The 14656-nt window shown below is 50.9% G+C and overlaps 1 protein-coding gene and 1 pseudogene across 4 annotated transcripts in view; one reads left to right on the top strand and one right to left on the bottom strand.

The window, feature by feature from the left end:
• Positions 1-14656, top strand: part of Slc12a7 (solute carrier family 12 member 7) — a 54272-nt gene that overhangs the window by 13996 nt on the left and 25620 nt on the right. For 3 of the 4 annotated variants that reach the window (XM_017803024.2, XM_008852507.3, XM_029555776.1), the window contains exons 2-5: positions 8134-8228; positions 8699-8821; positions 12848-12994; positions 14311-14365. In XM_017803024.2, coding sequence (XP_017658513.1) covers positions 8134-8228; positions 8699-8821; positions 12848-12994; positions 14311-14365 — 420 coding nt within the window. Of the gene's footprint in view, positions 1-8133; positions 8229-8698; positions 8822-12847; positions 12995-13577; positions 13657-14310; positions 14366-14656 lie in introns of those variants that run through there. The other variant, XM_029555777.1, reaches the window with a different exon arrangement.
• Positions 9381-9807, bottom strand: LOC103749669 (annotated as a pseudogene).

Here is a 14656-nt window from a genome sequence, read left to right as displayed (position 1 = left end):
AGAAATAAATAAATAAATGCAGTTAGGGAATAGATACCTGAAATAGGAATCATTTAGGTGGTAAAGAAAATGGGTCATGGTGTTTTCTTTTCATGGAAATGCAGGTGAATCCCTCAGGAGAAAGTATTTGATTCTTACTGTTTCTTAACTCTGGTGGAATTAGGCAGAGGCATCCCTTGGACGCTCTCTGAATGGCCTGAGGATAATGTACCAAAGATATTTCCTATCTCTTTGGTTCAGGTGTGACCCTAGCTCTGATTTAGGATTCCTGTGGAAATTTCCTCCAGAGCACTTTGGAATATATACTTGGTCTTTGATGTAGGACATGTCACTTAAAAGGTTGGTGGTAATAACTATGTAGGACTCTGAAAAAGAATGCTGTGGTCAGTTGTAGGCTGGCATGTCTTAAGCACAGGCCCAAACTTCAGGGATATACCAGAACTCTGATGTGTTTTACTGCTCTTGGGTGTGTGTGTGTGTGTGTGTGTGTGTGTGTGTGTGTGTGTGTGTCTGTCTGTCTGTCTGTGTTATACATTCAGACATTTGTAGGACTCTGAAAAAGAATGCTGTGGTCAGTTGTAGGCTGGCATGTCTTAAGCACAGGCCCAAACTTCAGGGATATACCAGAACTCTGATGTGTTTTACTGCTCTTGGGTGTGTGTGTGTGTGTGTGTGTGTGTGTGTGTGTGTCTGTGTCTGTCTGTCTGTGTTATACATTCAGACATTGCTTTAATAAGCAACAAAATGAGAGTCAGAGGTGCTGTAGCCACATATCTTGGGCCACCACAGTGGATGGCTCTCTGCAGGGAGGGTTGAGGTTGCGTGTCATGTCCACCCTGCCCCACCCCCAAGTCTTTGTTTATGTCCTTTCATTCCTCATCCTGTACAGTGAATAAAGGCCCGAGACAGCTCCTTGAGCAGGCTGCTTCCTGTGCCCTTGCACTCCCAGTTCCCAAGGCAGCTTGAGAAGCTGCTCTGAGCTTAGATTCTATAGAGTCCTCTGGTGAGGATTACATGTTGGAAGGGTAGGGCTGTATTCCAAGCTACCTCATTGGTACAGGGTACTAATGCCTCCACTCCCCAGGAGTAACCATCAGGCTGTGGGAGTGATGCTTGTTTTCTTAGAGGAATGAACCTCCCTATACCTGCCTGTGCAGCCAGGAAAAGGGTAGATAACCAGGTAGATAACCAGGTTTCTTGAGAATGCCAGCTATGACTGCTCAGAATGGCATCCTGGCTGTATTTGGTGAAAGACCCACTCAGGTGGCACTGGAACTCAGGATATGGGTTGAGGGATGACTTCAGAGTAGCATTTGCCCTTCCTGTCCTTCCACATTGGCCCCTGCTCCCTGGAGACTGGGAACCCGAGCTCAGCTTTTGTTGAGTAGTGGAGACTTTGTTCAAGGTCGAGAGCTGGAGTTGGCTCCATCTGAGCGAGAATCTGAAACCCTGCCTCCAACCCCTCCCGAGGGTGGCTGGGCTTTGGGTCACACCCTGCTCCTCCTCTCTGTTCTCAGATGCGATGCCAGGGTGTGCTCTCCTTTATCTCCAAGACTTTACCTGTGGTCTAAGGCTTTAATCCAGAGACCCTCATGTAAGTGCTGATCTCTGGATGATGGTCACATGCACAGGTGGTGCAGGAAACAGGCTCTGAGGAGGCTTCATCTCCAAAAGACTTGTGGTTCACCAGAGACATTTTCAGAGATTATATGTATGTTATTATTATTATTTTTTTTTTCTGAGACAGTCCTGACTGGCCTAGAGCTTACTATGTAGACCAGGCTGGCTTGAAGCTCCAGAGGTCCTCCAGAGTGCTGGGATTAAGAGCATGTGCCACCATGCCTAACAGTTTGTATGTTTTTTAAATCTGATTTTGGTATATCTTCAGATTTCAGAAAATTCTAAGAGTACAAAGAAATTCCTCCTGCACTTGGCCTCTATTTCCTGCAGTGGCCTTTTCCCTGGATTGGAATATTTTCCTTCCCTCCTCTGCCTGCGTCTGTCTCTCACACATCCTCCTAACGATTACCCCCAAACAGGTACATTTTCTTTCAAAATTCTATAGCAGAAACCAAGTCAGAGAATTAACATCCACACAACACAGATCTTACTCGAGTTTCACCAGGTTGTAGCCTTGTGATGTCCTCACAGAAAGCCTGTGGTCCTGCCTCATTCTGGAACTTTCCTCAGTCTGCCAGTGCTGGTCTCTTGGCCTAGGTAGTATGCACTGTCAGACTGTGTGTCTTTTGTGGGATCAGGAGACCCTGATAACCATCTGCTTCACCTGTGACCCCTCGATGACTCCTGAGCCTGCCCTGCCTGTGTGCCCCTCGGAGGTGCCAAGTCTAGGCTCACCCTCTGCCTCCCTCCAGCCTTGAGGCCACAGAGAGTCCTGTGGCAGCTTCTGCTTCCATCTTGAGCAGTGGCTGTGCATCAGGGTGTTGCAGGTCCTCATGTACTCCTCTGAGTCTATGTGTCTCTGTGCTCCAGTTGGTTGGCGCTCAAATGGTCTCAGAGGTGAGCATTCGAGGTCATTTGAGAGACATGCCATTGTCATTTCCTGATTCCTGTAGCTTCCACGTCCATCCCCCTGCCTCAGCCCCAGATTCAACATTTCTCCTAGGATGGTCTGAGTGGAGATTGGAGTTTAGCAAGCCTGCTGTGGGCTTGGCATGTACAGGTAGCAACTGGAGTGTCCTGCTCTGTGGCACCCCAGATGACAGAACCAGGAAACTGCACACGTGTATATAGGGGTAGAAACTGCACACACGTGTGTGTAGGGGTAGGAAATGCACACACGTGTTGGGTAACAACACAGTTGTACACATGAAAAGCCTAACGGTCCCTCTGGTATTGCATACCTTAGTACTCATCTGGCCCTCCCCTTCCTGGACTGGGAGAGACTGGCCATAGTGTCCACAGTGTATTTCGATATTTGCTAAGTTTACATTGCGTTGACCAGAAGACATGGGAAGCTGTTCTAGAATGGTTTACCCATACCTCTGTGAAGAAGGAACTTAAGAATGAGAATTCCTCATTTGGTTACTGGTTTTTGGGGTGGTTAGCACAGTTTTTGTAGGATCAAAGTTAGGTGTGCCTCCTAACTTTGAAGTGATTAGGTTAATTTGAAATATTCTTCATGCTTCATCTTAAGGCACCCTATCCTTGTTTTTTAAAAATATTTTATTATTATTTTTATTTTATGTGTATGTGTGTATTGCCGGCATGTAGGTAAGTGCACCCGTGTCATGCAATGCCCGCAGAGGAGAGGAGGCTGTCGGATCCCTTGGAACTGGAGTTACGGACAATTGTTAGCTGCCATGTGGGTGCTGGGATTCAAACCGGGTCTTCTGCAAGGTACGGAGGCAGAAGAGGGTGTCAGATCCCCTGGAACTGGAGTTACAGGCCATTGTTAGCTGCCCTGTGGGTGCTGGGAACCAAAACCATGTTACTTCTTAAGAGCAGCAGTGCGCCATCCCTCTAGCCCCCACCCTGTTTTTATTACATTTTGTTTTTCCTTCATTTTCTAAATACTAAGTGTGGTTTCCAAAGCTGTGCGCCAGGCCCCTGAAGGAGCGTGGTTGGTTTGGGAAGACACAGGTGGAGAAGCACTGTATTCTACTGCCCGTTGCTCATGCAGAGAGCAGACTTCTACGTTCATAGGTAGAGCAGAGCTACGCGAGGGTTCTTAGCTTCTTTTCCTGGAGGAAGGCAGGACAAAGCAGGCTATGCACAGCTCTGTGAGGCCATCTCTTGTCTTTGGAGTCTATGGGCAGGAAGGGTGTTGATGGTAAGAGATGCTGGCAGGTCAGCCCAAGGGTGTAGGGGCCACACTTGTAGTGAGCCTGCCTGCTATCCAGGTGGATGCTGGCATTTTGCTCCTTTGAAGGAGGTCTGATTTCAGAGTATGTTTGTGTTTCACTAGCGTGTCTTTGTGTTTGACTGCTCAGGCCATACTTGTGCTCCATGGTGGCAGGGAAGAGTTATGGGCATGTGGTCTCCCCACAAGTCATTCTTGGAGCTTGCCCATTGTCCCACTCACAATGTCCAGCTCCCAGGAACCGAGCACTAGAGCTACATGGCATTGGGGTTCTGAGGAGAGGTTTGGCGTGCTGCTGCTTCTGAGTTATCTGGCCCTGAATGTCCCTTCCTGGGACATAGGTAGATTCTAGGGTGACAGTGAAGAACTCGGGGTGACTGTAGTCTGTAGATGGCAAGAGATACTTCAGCCTGAACATCACTTTCACTTTTGAAGGGACCCTAGACCAACTGGGGGGGGGTCACTCTGGGAGCCGGGAGCTACGCAGCTGCCATGGGTTGTAGGTTGAAGGGTACCTGTCAACAAGGGCGACATCAGTATCCTGGGAGCTGTGGTCAGGGACCCCACAACTGGCACCTTGGCTGGTGCTGTGAGTCCCTGTAGAAGAGCCCATGTGAGAACAGAGTGACCTGGGAGAAGGTCCATCACTCCTTGTGCAGTCGTATGCTGTGGTGCAGAGTAACTCTGCAGGAAATGTGGCTCTCCTGGGCCCAAGCATCTCCTGCCTTAAGTCCGGCATTATGAACCAGATGTCTGTTTACCTTTCACTGAGTTCAGTGCCCACCTTACACTCCCAGTTCCTAGCGCATATTGCCCAGCTTTGTGCCCCCTTTCTGTGACAGTACTTGCAAAAAAGTGTTAGTTGGAAGCTTGTTGGATGGGGTTTTGGGGCTCATTCTGAAGGTCTGAGCCACCCTGTTCTACTCCCTCTTGGCCAGGGTCTCTTATACTTGATGAGGTTCTGCCCTGCCCTTATCCACCTGCTGTGTCCTTTGGTGCCATTTCATCTGTCCCTTGGCTGTCTCACATTTGCCACATTCAGGGTATGAGGCTGGATGAGATGAGACCCCATGGGAATAGCTGGGGTACAGGTTCTTGCCTCCAGATAGGAGGGGCTGATCTGTAGGATGCTGAGTAGGGGGCTCTGTGTGGGGACAGGTGTGAGTTTGATGGGGCACCCAGGGAGTGTATACCTTGGCTCATAAGTGCATGAGTGTGCAATAGTATGTATGTATGTATGTATGTATATGCATGGGTGAGCACGTGTGCATAGATGGGTCTGCCTCTAGCTTCGGACCAAGTATCAGCCATATTTATATAGCTCCATAGAGTATCAGCTCCAGTCCATGATGCGGCATACACTCCCGCCCCCCTCCTACTTGTTCTGAGGTCCTGGAGTGAGTAAACTTGGGGAGGTATGAGGCCCCCACTGCAGAGAGCAGGCAGTGTATGCAAGGCACACAGAGCATGTGGGACAGAGCTCCAGGTAGGACAGTGCCCTGCTACATTCCTCTGAATCCCCAGAGCCCCCACACCATCAGATACTACAAAGAGGAACAGTGTAGTGGTGTTCTTGGCTGTTTGTGAAGCTCTGTGACTCTTCCCCAGAGGACCTGTCTGTCAGTGTAGTTAGTTCCTACCATTCTGCAGCTCCTGGTGGTCTGAGGGGAGTCCGAGGGCCATGAATCAGAGAAGACCGGGGACCTTAGGAGAACCCTTGAGGTATGGCATCTGGGTGGCTGCCAGTGAGGGAATCTCTGATTAGAGCAAAGCCATTTCTGGACTGTGGCCCTAACAAAGGCTTCTCCCTCAGCTTGGGTTTTGCGTGAGTAATCAGGCGCCACATTTTTGGGGCCTAGGCGTGGTTCTGTATCAAATTCAGGGCAGAGCACTTTGTGTTCCTTCACCCTGGCCCCTGATGGCCTTGATTATTGGAGTTCGTGTCCCAGGGTCTGGATCAGATGTCTCCAGAGACTGAAAGGTCCAAGTAAGCATCAGGGATCTGCATCCGCCCCTCAGTTCAAGTGACATCCAGATTGATAAAAACATCCAGTCTGAACTAGCTGGTTGGGAAAGGGGGTTGATGGGGTCCGGGAGGTGTATGAGGATGCCTGGAAGGCTGGCCAGCACAATCCATGGGGCTTTGAGGAATTTGAAACTCAAAGCTATTGTCAAAAAAAAAACAAACCTTGGTGCTTGTGCTTCACTCAAAGAGGGATTTAGTTATTAATGGGGCCAGTCTGTGGGTGGAATGCTTGGGTTTTAAGGTACTTGTCACCAGAAGTATTATACACATGTGAGACCAGAAAGGGTGACTCACTGACTTGGAGTTCCCCAGCTGAAGTCTGTGCTTGGAATTGTTTCTAACCTGGTTCTTTGCTCCCAGTAGCAAAGACTCTTCGCCCGGCTCTCAGCCGCTCAGTGCTACTCAGCTCCTCAGGCCCAGGCAAGGGACTCAGCCTTTGCACGTCAGGACTTAGTTCCCATTCCTCCCCGAGGCCTTTGTCTCTGTCACCTGAGGTTCTGAGCCTCATTCTTACTGCTAGGAGGGAAGAGGTCACCCACAATGGGGAGGCTTCAGGTTCATTTTTCAAGTCTTCTCCCTTTGTAAACTTCTGGTTGTGGTGACTCAGGGCTTCATTCATCCCTCTGTAGACACCCACCTGTGGTCTTGTAAGAGCTCTACGTGACTGAGCAAATGTTTTCATCCTTTGGCAACGGGGACATGAACTATTCAGGCCCTGTGGTCAGGGCCTTTGTTTTGGAGTCTGTGCTCAGGAAGCCATGCCTCCAAGGTGTCACAGATGGCTCCTGGACCTACCTCTCAAGGGCCTTCAGTGTCCAAGCCTCCTGAGGTATTGACTCTGGACATGTAGAAAAGGAGGCAGAGCTGAGGGTGGGTGCTAAGGAATTCCAAGGACTGGCTACCTAGCTATAAACTCCCTTGTAGGGTACTGGCATGGAGCAGGCTGTAGAGCCTGACTTGCTGGCATCACCCTAACCCAGGTCCCTCTCAGTTTGCCAAGGCTGTTTTATTTCTTCTGTTCCCTCTTATTGCCCCTTGTGCCTATTTCCCTTGACCCTCGAGGCTGCTCTTGGAAGCTCCCATAAGGCACTTGAAGCCAGAGTTGAGCTCTGGCCAGCTGGCCCACAGTTGGAGTGCCAGGGCTCCAAGGAGGTGCTGCCTACCCACCCCCATGAGACTTTCCCCCCTGGTACCTTCCTTCCATGAGGCCCTCCTCTGTGGGACCCTCTTCCCATGGGTATCCCCAGTCCCCATAAAGTGAGCACATGCTGGGTACTCAGGAGGACCAACCTTTGCCCTGAGTACCTGGAGGTACCAGTAAGGCCATTGTACATACCTAAGTACATCTCAAACTGAGGTTGGGAAGGTTGGGCTGGAAACCTGGCAGCATGAGGCACGTCTTGTGTTCCTAGGACTGAGGAATCCCTTGGAAGCACATCTCTGCCAGAATCCTGACATGAAAGGAATTAGGTCCCACACCTACTGACTGGCCAGCCACCAGACTCAAGGGCCCACATGGGCTAGGGCTGGCTCTTCTGGCATGTTGGGGTTGCAGGGAACTATGTTTCAGGACACGTCTCCTTCCCAGGGTCACATAAGCCATTCAGGTGGCCCCAGGAAATGGACAGGGATAGGCAGCTTCAGGGTCAGAGAGAGAGGCAGAGGGGATGAGTGCAGGTGGTAGCAGGAAGGCTCATTTGTGGGTGTTCTGAGAAGGCTGACTGTAGCCATGCCTGCCTCTGGTGCTGAAGACCCCAGTTGGCTTGTGGCCAGGGAGCCTGTTCAGCCCCTGTCCTTTGCAGACCAGGTGAAGGATGCTTCCTCTCATGAGGCCCCCAGCACACAGGGAACCATTGATCTTGGAAGCCAGTGCTCAGCCCTGGGCTGTCGGGTCCTACTGCAAGTGCGGGGGAACCTTTCAGTTTTCCTTTTAAACACGGTGGGTTGGGCAGGGAGGGTCAGCAAAATATACCTCAGTAAAGGTGTCAATCCTACAAATAGGGATGACCTTCAGCCCTCATGAGCAGGTGATGTGAAGCAAGTGGCCCTAAGCTTGATTTGACACCACATTGTATGTGCTAGGGATGCACAGGCACCTGTGGGTATGGACATGTGGGCAGAAAGAGAGTTTGTGGATAAACAGTGTGATTAGTCAAGGCCACAGGTGGGGGCTGATGACCACAGGTGCCCTTTGGGCTAAAGGCCTCCCTGGTGCCTGCCTCCCAGAGCTCCTGTAGTCTGTGCTTCTGCCATTTCCTCCTGAGACTGACCTGACTGTATCCCTTAGGAGATGGAAACCCCAGGGAGAACAGTCCATTCATCAACAATGTGGAGGTGGAGAGAGAGAGCTACTTCGAGGGGAAGAATATGGCGCTTTTTGAGGTAATTTTATTTTAATTTCTACACAAAGGGAAGTAACTTTCATGAGGAAAAGTAAAAGAGTCCACTTTGGGGGTCCCAGACAAGGCCACCTGCCGGACTGGACCCTGCTGAGGAAGGACCAAGGTGTTCCTGCCCAAGGCCCATTCAGCCTATCTAGACCTGATATGTGATGTGCAACCCTGGCAGGTACCTTAAAGCCTTCAGGAGCCTCTCGGAGTCCCTGCACCATCTCAGAAGCTCTGGCTCCTCCCTGGGTCCTCTGAGCATGGCCTCTGACCCTGATCTCTGATTCCAGACCTGTTGCGCAGGTGGCCTGGGGCTCACAGACTGAGGACTCCCAGTCCTCTTAGTGTGTGGTTCTTGGGCTTCACATAGCCCTCTGAGAGAGGGGCCTGGGCAGGTGATCAGAAGCTGGGGGACTATTGAAGGACCTGGTTCCCACCTGGCTGATTGATACTTTGCACCAACAGGAAGAGATGGACAGCAACCCCATGGTATCGTCACTGCTGAACAAGCTGGCCAACTATACCAATCTAAGTCAGGGTGTGGTGGAACATGAGGAGGATGAGGACAGCCGGAGGCGGGAGGTCAAGGTACCTGAGCTGCCCTCGGTGTGGACGTGTGGCCTCAAAGCTTTTCGGTCAGAGAGCACCCTCATCAGGCTTTCAGATCACACCTACCCTTTTCCTTCATGAGGCTTAGGCCACCTCCATTTTCTTGGCTCTGTGTCTCAGTGGACACCTCCAGTGTCCTATGCTTTCAGGTGAGGAAGGAACTGGGTCATGGAGATCCTGTGCAGGCTGTTGTACCCCTGTGAGTAGGCATCTGTGGGGCCAACAGCTCTAGAGAGAAGGGAAGTAAGCCCTGGCAGGGCTGCTATAGAAAGTAGTCTTACATTTCATTTTACTTACTACTGTTATTTTAGTTGTTTTTAGCACTAACATGTTTATTTACTAACCAAAGATATGACTGTAGTTAAATCAACACTTGAGATGGATTGAATGTAAAATGTTTGTGATAAAGATAATGGAGCACAGCAATGAAACTCGAAACCAAAGAAAAGAAACACTGTGGATGGTTGCAGCTTGCTCATTGAACGGGGCCTGTTCATTCCTGATAATTCTTGTCCAGAGTGATGATGAAATTTTTACTCTACTCTTCATAGTTCTGCGTACAGGTGACATTGTTCACGACACAATCACTAGTTCCTGTCTTTCAGTTTGCGTGTTACTGTGCTTTCCTTCCCATCCCACTGCTGATGCTAGACCAAGGCACCATCCGTGAAGGTGTAGACCATCTGAGTTTTTCTGCCATCAGCTGTAGTTTCATCAAATTTCTCTCCCAGGGTACAGCAAAACTGTGTTGTTTGCAACATGCTCTCAGTTTTGACAATGATATTATTGCCATCACAAGTAATAATGCCGTCAGGTTTGGCCATTGCACCCATTTCCATAGAGCCAGGCCCACACCTAGCTCCTTCATGTACTCCTCAAAACCCTGGCTTTCCATTAGGCACCACTTCCCCTCGAGATCCTTGATGCTGGCCATGGCAGGCTGGCAGGCGGGTGAGGAGCGCTTGCAGGCAGACACAGTGGCGAGGACACTGTCAGCTGCTGTTTTAAGAGACGGAGTCTCACTCTGTAACCCAGGCTGGCCTGGAACTCACTCTAACCAGGACTGACCTGTGATTCACTATGTAGTCCAAGTTGTTTTTGAACTCATGGTACTCCTCCTGCCTCAGTCTCCAAATACAGGAATCACAGGTGTGTGCCACTACATCTGGCTCAAGGCCTTTACTTAAGACTTCAATTTTTATTTCCCTACACTTTTCCTCACACTGTAGCTCCCAGAGGCCCCTGTTCTGTCTGGAGAGATGAATTTCAGTGCTGATGAGCATGGATGAAGGTGGGTGGTATCCTCCCCTTGAGTGGCTCCTGCTAAGTGATAAGACAGCCAGCTCATCTGTCCTTTGTGTCTGCCCTGTGTAGACATCCACATGCTCCCCAGGTGCCAGTGTCCAGCCTGACACAGGCCCTTCGAGCCAGCTGTAGGGAAGTCAAGCCATAGAATGGCATCAGCTTGCTTCTTTCCCTCCTGCTGTGACCACAGCAGAGTTGACACTGTGCTTTAAGTCTTTGCAGCATTTTTATTCAGGGCTGGGGCCACATGGTCCCTGGGGACAGGGCTGGGGGTTAATAAAGGCAGAGAGTCAGTGGTCTCCCCAGAAGTCTTCTCTGCGTCTCTCCTTGTCTGCCCACATTCCCCATGGGATTCAAGGGGCTGCAGTGGGGGGTTTCCCACTCAAGTACATTTCTAGGGTTTCACTCGGGCCCCAGCACTGCCTTTGGCTTGACAGATTCTTGCTCTAGCTTTGAACCTTAGAGCCCCAGACCTTCCCCATCCATTGTACACACATGTACATTTATCTGTCTGTTCCATTTGCTAGAATTTGTGTCTGAGGACAGCTTGGCCTATACCAGGAACAGACTTGGTCTTGAATGTTCCTTGGACCTGACCCTCAGCCTCCACTTCATTCAACCAAAGCACTGCCCAGCCGAACCCCATAGTTCAGCCCCCACTCCCTGAGGGTAGAGCCCTGTAGGCTTAGCTGCTCCCAGAGCACTGTGGAAAGTACTTGTCCTTAAAAGCGAACATCCATGTTTTGGGGGAGAGGTTATACTTAGTATGCCCTAGAAAATTCCACCCCACCCCCCAGGATGGCACTTCTGGCTGACGTGCCCCTTGGGGAACATGATACCTTAGTTGGATTTTAGTTGATAAAGAGTTGGGCCCACTGCAGAGCCAGTGTGTCATTTGGGGTGCTGTCTTGGTTGAACATGAACAAGCTGTTGCCCCACTTAGGGACCAATTGGGTTGGTAGAACACAAGAAGTAGAGCTGTCCCTGTTGTCTCCTCTGACGGCATAGAAGCTTGTCCCCAGACAGGCATCACTTTCCCATTGAGCTGACTCCTGGCCTGTAATCAGGTCCAGTTGATCCTTCAAAGCTGTCTTTCAAGACAGAGCTAAGAGTACAGAGGTGGCCATTTCATTTTTAAAAGGATCTAGGGCCTCTAGGCACTGGGGTATTGGGTACACAGCCAGCTCCTGGGCCCATGCCTCAGTGGGATCTGAAGCTGAGCTGCGGTGCTCTGGCAGTCCCTTGTGTACCTTGAGGCTGTCCAGACATGGCCCTGCCTAGATAGGGTGTCTCCTACCATATTCCTGTTGGCCGTCTTCCACATCTGCCTGGCATTGTGTACATGCATTCTTTTATTTAACTGAAAAATCCCAAAGATGGGGCTGGAGAGATGGCTCAGAAGTTAGGAAAGATTGCTACTCTTCCAGAGGACCTGAGTTCAGTTCCCAGCCACTGTGTTGAATGGTATACAACTGCCTGTATCTCTAGCTGCAGAGGATCCAGTGTCCTTGTCCAGTACTTGCACTCATGTAGCATGTGCGCTAACCCCCACACACATACAAAATTAAAAAATTTTTTTTTTTTTTTAAAAAAGATGAGGTCTTACTATACAACCTTGGCTGGCCTGACTGCAAACTCACAGGGGTCCACCTGTCTCAGTCTCCTGAGTGCTGGGGTTAAAGGTGTGTTTCGCCAGGCCCAGCTAAAAATCTCAAAAAAAACAAAACCTAAAACCCTAAAGACTTTTTTCCATCTACCCAGCTTGCAGAATTCTGACCCATCAGGATTCTGTTCTCGGCACCTAAAATGCAGCGTCCAGACCCCACAGGCAGGGAGGACAAGAGGTTGTGGCCTAGGCCTCCATCCTGCTGTGTGTTACCCACTCTGCCTGTTGACTTGGGGCTCAGGGCTGGGACCCTCAGGCTTTCAGACTCAGTTCTTCCTGTGAGACCCCTGGCTTTGGAATCAGTGGAACTGAGCAGCCATCCTGTCCTTTCCGGTTTGGGTGATGAGCATGTTGTCCTTACTTAGGTCTGCCCTCCGGCTAGTACCATCATCAGGTACCACTCTGTAGTTCCTGGGCCCTCCCTGTGGGCTCTGGTTGTATGGCGTCCTCAGCCAGGCCTCCATGGTGAGCCTTGCTGTGCAGCAGCTGCAAGCAGTCTTCCATGCTCATTCTGTGTTCCCCTAAATTGAGATGAGTCCTGTGTTAGGAACTGGCCTCTTGGCCTCTCTGCCCCCACATCTCCAGTCTGTCCCCATCGTGTTACACTGCAACTTCTGAGCTTCACGGACAGGCAGTGGCACGGGTGTCTAGCCCTTTTTGGACTCCTCTCCTTCATGCCTCCAGCCTCCTGGCATCAGGCTCAGGCCCTTAGCCTGCCTCATAGATGCAGCTGGGAGAACCCATCTTGCTGTCCCAAACTTCCTCTTCTCCTTGGTGGGGGAGCAGAGCCAGGCAGCTTGCCCCTGTGTCCTGCCTGGCCACTTCCTGGGTCCTGTCTAGGACCCTGGAGCCTCAGCTCATCTGGGATGTGGTTTTTTTTGTTAGACATCTTTGCAGCTTCAGTGTGTGGCCACCATGTTCCTTCTATAGTCACTCTGTTCCCATGACCTCCAAGCATAGCTTGGGTGGGGCTCCAAGCTGGCTTACATGGGCATGGGCTGTGAGCCTCCCTGGACATGGTTACTCTATTCTAGGCCCCGCGCATGGGCACCTTCATCGGAGTCTACCTGCCCTGCCTGCAGAATATCCTAGGTGTCATCCTTTTCCTGCGCCTGACCTGGATCGTGGGGGCTGCTGGCGTCCTGGAATCCTTCCTCATTGTGTCCATGTGCTGTACCTGTGTGAGTGTTTGTGGTCAGCTTTGTAGGGAAGCCCCAGGGGTTGGTGCTGGGGCTCCAAGAGACCACTGTGGGAAATCCAGGCCTGGCCTGCAGGTCCTTTTCCAGGAGTCACCTCCTAGAGAGTTAGGCTCCACCATAGGAAAGTTGGGCTGCCACATTTCTGTCAAAGGCCAGGTTTCCTGCTGGTCTTAGGACCTTATTTAGCTACTCTGTGTGTTGGGGGGAGGGGCATTTCTTAATCTGTGTGTAGATGTATCATATGCTGCACCACCAGGCTCAGGGCTGAGTGCTGGGGGGTTGTGGGGTGGTGGCAGGTTCCTCTCACTGGGTTGTGGCAAGACTACCCTCTAGTTTGAAGGATCCTGGGCATTTTCAGGGATCGCTGTTAAAGAGAATATGACACGGGTCTGTGATTTATATACATCAGGCCTGAGGGGCAGTGAAGTGAGCTCAGAGCTGCTTCATCCCAGCTCTAGTATGCCCCCTTCTTATTTCTGGTGCTTTTGTCATGTCCAGTTTGCCCTTTATGGTACCCACAGCTGTGCACCAGCCCTACTTACTCCCTTTTCCTTACTCTGGTTAGGAGGAGTATACATTTGCTGTTTTAATTACCCAAGTGTCACCTGAACATGTCCTTTCTGGAGGGAATTCAAGTAACATGGGTAAATGGGAGTTCCCTTTTGACCCCTGCCCCAGGCCACCCGCCCACTTGTCCCCAATTGGTCACTCCTGTGTTACTACCCCAGACCAGCCTACCTGGCTACCTGACTGGTCACTCTGTGTTGCCACCTCAGGCTATCCATCTGCTTGTCCTGTGGCCACCTACCCTGAGCACCAGTCTTGTGACTGCTGTACTTCTGGTGCCCACAGACAGATTTTCCTGAGCAAGAGGGTGGTTGCTAGAGGCAGCGCCCCCCCCCCCTCTCTTGGATGTTTTCTAAGAGGCGGACACAAGGTGGGGTCTCCTGTGTCCTTGGAGTTCACATCTAAGTGAATTTCCCCACTTGTGCCACTTGGGCTGGTAGAGCCCTAATTGGGACCCTTTGGGGGTCAGGCACCTAGATGAGGCCCAACTTCCAGGGCTAGAAGCCTGCAGCCTGTGTTTCTATGAGTTCTGAGAACAGTGTTTGGGGTTGGGTAGGAAAGGGCTGAAAGCCAGGAGGCCTTGAGCTTCGGGAGTCATGGGCCTGTCGTTCCTGGTCACTTAGCACCTTCTTTGAGGTCAAGAGAGTGGAGGAGAGTCCTGCTGTCCCAGGCCCAGCATATTGAAGTATCTTGGGGTACATGTTCCCTGAAAGAGCTGCCTCTCTTTGCAGACAATGCTAACTGCCATCTCCATGAGTGCCATCGCTACCAACGGTGTGGTCCCAGGTAAGGGTTCCAGTGCCTGTGACCCTTGAGTTGGTTTAGATGGATCATCTTTTCATAGTGCAGGACCAAAGCCACATGTTTGTAGACCCCCATTCCTGTCCCGGGTTCATGGTGACAGTGACATTAACCATTTGCTCCCATGTAGTACTGGGGTATTGTGCTGTCCATGGGAGCGAAAGAGTGGCCTTGTCCCCAGAGGCCCTGGTGCAGGCATAGCCTCACTCCCTGCCTGTCTTGTCCTGTGACGAGGACAGAACCTGGGTCCTAAAGGTGGCTACTCACCTTGTCAGG

The sequence above is a fragment of the Nannospalax galili genome, unplaced genomic scaffold, assembly GCF_000622305.1.
Source record: "Nannospalax galili isolate Female #2095 unplaced genomic scaffold, S.galili_v1.0 scaffold1146, whole genome shotgun sequence".
In the NCBI taxonomy this organism is placed as follows: Eukaryota; Metazoa; Chordata; class Mammalia; order Rodentia; family Spalacidae; genus Nannospalax; species Nannospalax galili.
This window is presented reverse-complemented; position numbering and strand designations above follow the sequence as displayed.